Raw genomic sequence first — 8510 nt, forward strand, 5'->3', positions numbered from 1 at the left:
AGTCTCTCACTCAGTCACTCTAGCGACCCCACTCTTAAATATGCGCAACTTTGGGCCATAGTAAAATGTAAACGTATTAGTCATAGAAAAATTCTGCCCCTTACAGTTGTCATGAATGTTGAAATAAGCCAAAGAGACCTAAACCGATTTTTGTACCAGGCTGTAAACATGTTTATTTCTGCTGTAAAGTTTGGCATCTTAACATGAGGGTCTATGGGAATTTACTGTTTCGGAACCACCCTCAAGTAGCCATTCGATAAATTGCAGTTTTTGGCACTTCCACATTGGCTTCATTTTTAAAATGTGTTTTGCTGCGGCTGCTGTCCATAGCATTATAGCTTAGCTTCTGTGGTGGTACTCCTGCGTGCTTCTCTAAACTGGGGCCGTACTGACTGCCATCTGTTGTAGGTACTATACTGACTATGGAGAAGTACCTCATACAACCCCACTTCAAAGAATCTAGCTTTCCCTTTTATCCTTAAGAGATGATTCTGATCTGTGATCAAACTGATGTTGTTAGTTTAAAACATTTGAGCAGTTCAGAGAAAAGTTTTTCCTATAATGCAAAGTTACCTTGATTTGTAGTATTTGATACGGTTATAACAAATGGGATGTAACTTCTCTTCGCTTATTTTGTGGAACCAGGCCTTCATTAATACAGAATGCTCGAACAGAGAAATGTGTCTCTCCCTGGTATTTGCGTATGTGATGATAATGACCAATTAATGTCTCTAAATAATGACTGCAGTTGAAATGTATGTACCATCAGATCAACTTCAGATATAATGTACGCCAATATCAAGATACCTGTTTTTCTCACATCACCAAACACTCACTGTGTGCTTTTGTGTCAATTACCCACTAATACATTCTCTCTGTGTGTCTGCAGCTGGTCGGTGGACTGCTCAGCTTCTGCTTCTACACCTTTGTGAATAAATCCCTGAGTGTGGAGTTCCCGGAGATGCTCGCCGAGATCATCAGCAACCAGTTACCAAAATTCAAGGCCGGAAGCGTCAAACCTCTCCTCTTCCACCAGAGATGACTGTGCCCCGTAACAGACACAATGCCTTAAAATCCCACCACATCACCTCACCAATTTCTCCCCCACCCCCACTCCCAACCCACCCCCCCAAAGAGCGATGATAAAAGAAACGAGGATCCAAGGCGAGGAGCGAGCAATGTTCCTGGGAGCGAGTATGCAACTTTGTGTAGTGGCTTACAAGTCTGGAGGGAGAGAGACTGGAGACGTTTGTGTAGAAACCAGACAGCGAGCACAGAGATTTGTTTTGTTGAGCAGTCTAAGATGTTGTGTATAACAAGTAGGAAATGTTTGTAAGATAAAAGATAATCACAAAGAGATATAGGCTAACATCCACGTTGTCTCAGGTTTCTTACCTTCAAATACAGAACGATATCTAAGGTAGATAAAACAAATATCTATGTACAGGTTCTGATAGTATTTTCTACATTTTCAAATGGTAACAGTTTATACAATTTTCCAGGTCATTGTTACCTGGAAAGGTAACAAAGCTTAATTAATAACATGCTCTTAAGTAGGCTTTTAGACTGTATGTTCCTCTTTTAGTTTTTATAGGTTGTAAAAAAAAAAAAAAAGTTTATCAGTCATATGGGGAGAAAACTCTGTTTTCCAGTCATTTAAAAAGCGTATTTCATTGCTTTGATTGGACGTAAGAAAACAATTCTGTTGGATTGTTACTCGACGTCCATCATTAAAAGGATGATTTCTCCCAAGGGCCGACCTCTTCCAGGTTTACACACGTCTATTATAAAAGGGAAAAAAATATGTGCCTTTTTTGCTTCAAATATCATCTTAGCCATCTCTTCCTTCCTGTTAAAGGTGTGGTCTCTTTAACCCACTATGGTCTACCTTCATCGTATCTTGATTGTACTCTTTATGTTACATGCAGTCGCAAGTTTTCCTTTTTTTCTAAATGGCTGTGTTTATCTTTAGAAGTGGCAGCTCGGCCCATCCTCTGCGTGTAGAAAATTATCCTCACCTATAAGACAGAATATTCGAAGCCTGCTTCCTTTCACGCAATCTCCCGCACACTCAACTCCTTAAGTGCGATTCGAGCACTTTGTACCCTGCTAAAGGCTTTAAAAGACTGTGAAGAAAGACTGTTACGCTGTACCAGTCTTTGCTATATGACTTTAGATGGAAGTTTGAAAAACTTTTCTATAGGACGTAGCCGACTTTGATGTTTATTTTAGCCCCCGATCCTGTCCCGATAGTCTAATAATGGAATGTGTTAGATACCTGCGTCTACCAATCAGAGAAGAGAGGGCATATTTTATTGTGTTTGCAAGATTGTCTTTTTTTGTTTCATCAGGAAAACAGATTTCTGTGGTTCTAACATGGTCAAACTGGTTGCAAAATAACCGTCCTTCATTTTTTATTTCTTTTTACGGTCTGTTTTGTAAAACTGACAAACATGGAGTCATGATCCTTCTCTGACAGTGTGTTGGAGTACTTTGGATAGTAACTTACTGAAAGCCTTTGCATTGTCGCATTGCTATATTTGTTAAAGGAATAGTTTAATGTCCCGGGAGATGCATTTATTTGCTTTCATGCTGAGATAGATGAGAAGACTGACACCACGTGTATGTTTGTAGGGTAAATATGTAGCTGCAGCCAACAGCTTGTTAGCTTTAGCGTAGCATTAAGACGGGAAATGAGGAAAATGGCTGACCTCGCTCTGTCAGAAGGGAACAAAATCTGCCTACCAGCACCTCTAAAGCTTGGTTAAACTCATGCTATATGTCATTTGTTTAATCTGTACGAGTAATGGCTTTTTTTTCTTGCATTTCTATTCATCCTGCCCAGTTGCGTATAAGCAGATAGGCTTCATTAATAGTTTTATACAATTTGTAGAACTAGATTTCAGTGGAGGCTGCATAGGATTGTTTAAAATGCATGTAAACCAAATATGTGAAAACATGAGAACATTTGAATGTTTGAAACGGAACAAAAAAAAGATATTTGGTACAACCCCACATAAAACAAAGAATACAAACAACAATTTGCAGTTTTTCTAGGGTTATGTGCTGAACTATTTGTGCGTTACATTACGCTTATATGTCACCTCGTTTCCCTAACTGGCGTCTCTTGCTCGCGTCTTAGCTCCTCCCAGCAAGGATGAGAGAGAGAGATGCGAGTAAAAGACACGAGGGCGGTGGATCCAAAGCTGCCAAATGAGAAATGCTTGGTTCCATAGTGTCAGTCTAAGGCTGCGTCAGTTGCTGTGCCAAATGTAGAGGTGCAGCATTTATACATCACGTCACTTACGTTACTTAGGATACACTCATGTTTCCTTGCTTTAAGTTTCTCCAAAAGCCTCCTCTCTCCACCCCTGTGAAGACCATTTAAGGTATGGGAAGATGATGAGGAGAAAGGACATGAGGAAGCATATGTTAGCATAATGAAAAGCAGTCTGTGTCTTTGCCAGGACTAGTTACTTCCTTTCTTTAAGTGTTCTTCAGTTTTGGTAGTGATTAAACAAATGAGATGAAACATGTATTGCTGAGCTGCAGAGTTAGCAAGTACATTCTGTTGCCTTTCGACAGAGCCAGGCAAGCTGTTTCCCCGCCTGCTTCCAGTCTGTATGAGCTAACTGGCTCCTGGCCATGGCTTCATAGTCTCTATACAGGCATGAGAGTACTATCAGTCTTTTCATAACTCTTGACAAGTGAGTGAATGAGTGCATGTCCCAAAGTGTTGAACTCTTCCTTTTTAAAATGAACGGTTTGTATAATAGACAGCTTGTGTATACAGCTTTTTGGATCAGGCAGATTCATTACCCTGTAAACCTCCCACAGCTGCTGATAACCTACGACCCCTCCTGTTGAAGCCTTCTGCTCCTTTAATGCCCCGTAGGCACCTTGTCTTCATGTCTGTGTTTAGTACATTTACACATTTATTTGTCTGTCCGTTAGTTAGTCGAGTCCCAGTGTTCGAAAGCACTTAGCATCAGTCACCTCACTGAGTCATGTCGTAGTGAAAGCATGGCGTCACTGACTGGGGAGGCGGGCAAAATGGATCCTTTTTAATTCTCTGGGAACTATTTCAGTGCCAAACTCCGGTTTTGTCTGTTTTCAGTGATGCTCAGAGTTGGTCAGTGTTTTTTATCAGAAGAAGGAAATCGATTTTCCTGAGTTATCTGAGCTTCTGTCCGCCATATTGAGGTCATTATTAATGAGCGATAACCGAGCTGTATTCGTAACACAAGGCACTTACAGCTGTGATCACACAGAGGAACGTAGGTCTGTCAGTATCTGCGTGTCGTGTGAGTAAATTTGAAATGTGCTGTGACATTTTCATCAGTTGTCAGCTCAGTTTGTCTTGTTGTTTGTGTTCAAAGCACAAAATAATCCAGGTTTTGAAATGAATGTTAACCTTAAAGAGGAATTTATTTAAGTGACGCCCTGCCAATTTGAAATAATTGGATAAATATGTCAAGTGAGCGACTACAAAGTGCTCATTTCAATCAAACAATCAATTTTATTTTTAAAGCCCAATATCACAAATCACAATTTAAATACGGAAAATTGTTTTGCTATCCCAACAAATTTAAAAGCACTCGTTATGAATTTTGCTCCCGCGCTCAGGTTGTTGAAATTCACACAGTATGTGGTTGTCCATGTTTAGTCGCTTTAGACTTTCAGAACCAAAAACAGTCAGTTTCCCAAAATGTGTCTGCCTCTGTGATTTATGGTGTTTCTCCTTTTCATTGTCAGGATTAGCAAAGTTGTAGGAATGTGCTGCCACTGTTGTCTTTCACACCCCGACTCAGAAGACAGATATTTACTATTTTTTTCTTTCTGATGTTTATTCAAAATAGTCAAAAACATCTTCATTAATTGCATAGGGGTTACTCATGGGTTACTTTCACATTCAGTGTATCCATATCTCCGCTGCTGCTGCTCTTCATTATAAATCGCACACTTGCCTCTTCTCACTCAAAAATGTATCCTTGCTTACTTTCTTGTGCATTTTTGAGGAGGACAACTAAATATGCAATAGAAATGACAGATTATCTGTCAACATCACATAACAAGATGTTGCTTCCTTTTCTTTTTTTGTTTTAATTTAGTCTTTTTTCCAGTATAAGCTATTTGCATACAGGAGATTCAGTTAACATTATCTCTGCAGGCCAGATTTTCAGGAAAAGATACACTTCTTCAGTACACAGTCGAGTACACAGTCGACAGACTGCACACAATAAGCCTATTTGATGTTTGACTACAAGGTGACCAAAGCAAGCACAGACAAATTCAACACGTGTCCGTGTCAACTACGTAGCTCCTAGAGGACAAATGTACAGTTCTTTGTTTTGTGTATTAAACACATTTTCTTTCTTTCTTTCTTTCTTTTTTTCTTTCTTTCTTTTTTTACTCTAACATGACAGCTTTGGTCAAATTGTGTAATACTGTGAATAGGATAGGAGTCAGTCTATTTCACACACAAACTGTTTGTGAAAGTAATCAACCAGCTTGAATCTAAAAAAACAAAACAAAAAAAGATTTGCACTACCCAAATATTGTTTGAAAATCTATTTTGTATAGAACATATGCAGACATTAACTTTTCAGAATTATCAAGGGCAGATCATGTTTCACTGGTATATGCTTTCTCTAAAAAACGAAGAAAAAAAAACATTTGTTTTGCTTACAAATTTGAATATGTACATATAATCCATTGTAAAGAAAATGTGGTGTATTTGTCTCCAAATAATAGTTTTTCTATACCTACCCCTGCTGTATTATTTCTCCTCTGTAGTGTGACTCCTGTTGATCTTTTCCTCCATTGATTAAAGGTCAAACTGTATGTCTTTGTGTGGTACTTCCCAAAACAAGGAACTGTATGCTGATGTTTGCCATGATATTAACTCGATGATACTGAACTATGGAAACGGTAAGCTCATTGTAAGACACCTCTCATTATCACAGCAAGCACTTGTTCATCAAATAAATACGCTTTTCCATTCTGACACCTGGTTTATTGACTGTTGATGAAGGCTGTTGGAGTTTACTGGAATTCTGGTTTTGTTGAAGGACAAACAGCTGGCGTCGACACCTGTATCCAGGGGTTGGATCCAGCCTCCAGTCCCAGCACTACTTCAGAAGTCAGTGCTGACTTTTTCCTTATTTAACCACGATCAAGACCTTTCTCTTATCTAAACTGTCTTAACCACATTTTAGTCGCCATCCAGTGAATTAAAATCAACTACTAAGATTCAGTTGGTGATTGTAACTATGTACATTTACTTAAGTATTGTACTTGAGGGACAGTTCACCCTAAAATCAGTTGAGTGTTGGAGAGATCGCCCGTAGAGATGTCTGCTTTCACGCCAATATAATGGAACATGGCACTCAGCTTGTGGTGCTCAAAGTGCCAAAAAATATATTTGAAAAACTCCACAGCAATGTGTCTGTGCAGAAGTCATGACCCGGATATCCACAGACCTTGTTGTGAGCAGTTTAATGTAGGAACTATTTCTACCAAACTACACTCTCCAACCTTATCAATGCACAGAAGGAAGTGTACATCTACTCATGGACCAGAGGCTTGTAGATTTAAACATTAAAGGCGTCCTCATCAACTAAGCTGTAACGTTAGCTAGCTCAGTGGTGCTAGGTGGGCTAGCAGTAGATGCATTCTTCCTTCTGAGCAGTGATACGGTTGGCAGGTGTAGTTCGGTAGAGAGAAAATAGTTCCTACATGAAACTGCTCATAACAAGACCTGTGGATTATCTTGAGTATAACTGAGACATGATTTCTGATTTCTTAACCTTTATGTAACCATAAAAACCTCTTGAGATACAAAATCTCTTTTTCAAGAACACAGAATAAAAATGTACAGCTCTAAAACAAGCAATATAAAATACAAATAAGATCACTACAAAGAAAAACCAAAGAGTATGTTAATGTATACCCGAAGTGAACCATACAAACGTAAAAACGGGCAACTACACATGGTTACAATGACCAGCTAAGACACACTATGACATTGACTATGACAGCACAAGAGTGCTTTGAAACGGCCGAGAGGAACCAAAGAGTGCAATTTTGAGTTGCAGAGGATTCCACATAAAAGGAGCTGCATACAGAAATGTTAAAATCTTATCAAGACAAATACCGGCTTTCCATCATCCAACACAGCAGAGGAAAAATATGTGTTTTCTATGTGGAGTGAACTGTCCCTTTAAGTATATAATTGGGGGCACATGTACTTTATCTGTGCATTTTCATTTTGTGCTACTCTTCACTATGACCCCACCGTATTTCAGAGGTAAATATTGTACTTTCTACTCCCCTGTAGCTTAAGTTACTTTTCCAATCAAGATTTTATTTGTGAAACCATTTCAGTTCATAAAAATCTGCATTGTTATAGATGAAACTACCTAACAGCTCTACACTGACACCATCCAGATGCTGCTTAGAGGGCAATAAATCAGGAATAGCAAAGTCTTAGGGCTGCTGTGAAACTGCACCTACTTAGGGCAATAATAAAAAGGTTTATCTTGGGTGCGTCAGTACAATGGACAACCAAGAAAGGACGGCAGAGGAGATACCTGCACACCAATGCAACTGGGCTGGAAAGCCACGAAAAGGTTTACAGGCTGAGATCAATGCAAAAAGAAAATTATTTAGGACATCCGTAAGTTTCAGTCCTTGGCTATCATCAGTGCTATAATAAACCAGGGATAAAATTACAATAATAAACTAAACTAGTCCATACCCATTGGTAGCTTTGTCACCTTCTACCTATGCCAATCCTCAATGCCTACATGCAGTTTCACATAGATTGACCACGTCAGTGAGTAGGAAAACGTCGAACAGACAGAATGACTGAGAGAATGACACACTGACAGTTTCCGTGATTATGTACAGCATACCATATCATGACTTAGTCATACCAAAAATTAGGAAAACAAACAAACATTCAGCCACAGGGGGAGCCACAGCGATCGGTCGCATTGTAGCCATTTTTAAGCATTTTTCTGTTGTTATAGCACCACCCAGTTGCCAATTAGAGTTAAATTTCTCCAGTCACCTTGAGGCGTCCTGTTCTACATATCTACCAAATTTAGTAAAAATCGATATGGCGGTTAGGCCTAGATAAGAAATTAGCTCTCTAGCGCCCCCATTTTGTTTGATGGGGTCAATAATGGAGGGGTCCCCTCAGATTATGTGTGGTCATATGCCTACAAAGTTGTGTGGTGATCGGTGAAACCCTTGAGATGTTATACACCTTTATGTGATGAGCCACGCCCTCCGCAATATTCATTGCCTTATAGAAGCTCAGTTTTAGTAAGTTTTCCAACTTTTGCCAAGAAGGAACTTTAGATATTGGTCCCTAGATTATGTTCACCCAGTTTCATGCAGATCGGTCAAACTTCCTAGGAAGAGATCGATTTTAAGTGTTTTTCAAAAAATTCAAAATGGTGTAGAAAATCTATAGAACCGGAAGTTATGGGTTCAAAGTTTGC

General features: G+C 39.2%; 1 protein-coding gene across 1 annotated transcript in view; it reads left to right on the forward strand.

Annotated features, from left to right (window-relative positions):
* The window catches only part of nr3c1 (nuclear receptor subfamily 3, group C, member 1 (glucocorticoid receptor)), a 30131-nt gene extending 27887 nt beyond the window's left edge, over positions 1-2244 (forward strand). Inside the window, exon 9 of the mRNA XM_033632430.2 lies at positions 890-2244. Within this exon, the coding sequence (XP_033488321.1) occupies positions 890-1042 (153 nt within the window). The 3' untranslated portion in view covers positions 1043-2244. The remainder of the gene's footprint in view (positions 1-889) is intronic.
* The last annotated feature ends 6266 nt before the right edge of the window (positions 2245-8510 follow it).

The sequence above is a fragment of the Epinephelus lanceolatus genome, chromosome 7 (genome assembly GCF_041903045.1).
Source record: "Epinephelus lanceolatus isolate andai-2023 chromosome 7, ASM4190304v1, whole genome shotgun sequence".
In the NCBI taxonomy this organism is placed as follows: Eukaryota; Metazoa; Chordata; class Actinopteri; order Perciformes; family Serranidae; genus Epinephelus; species Epinephelus lanceolatus.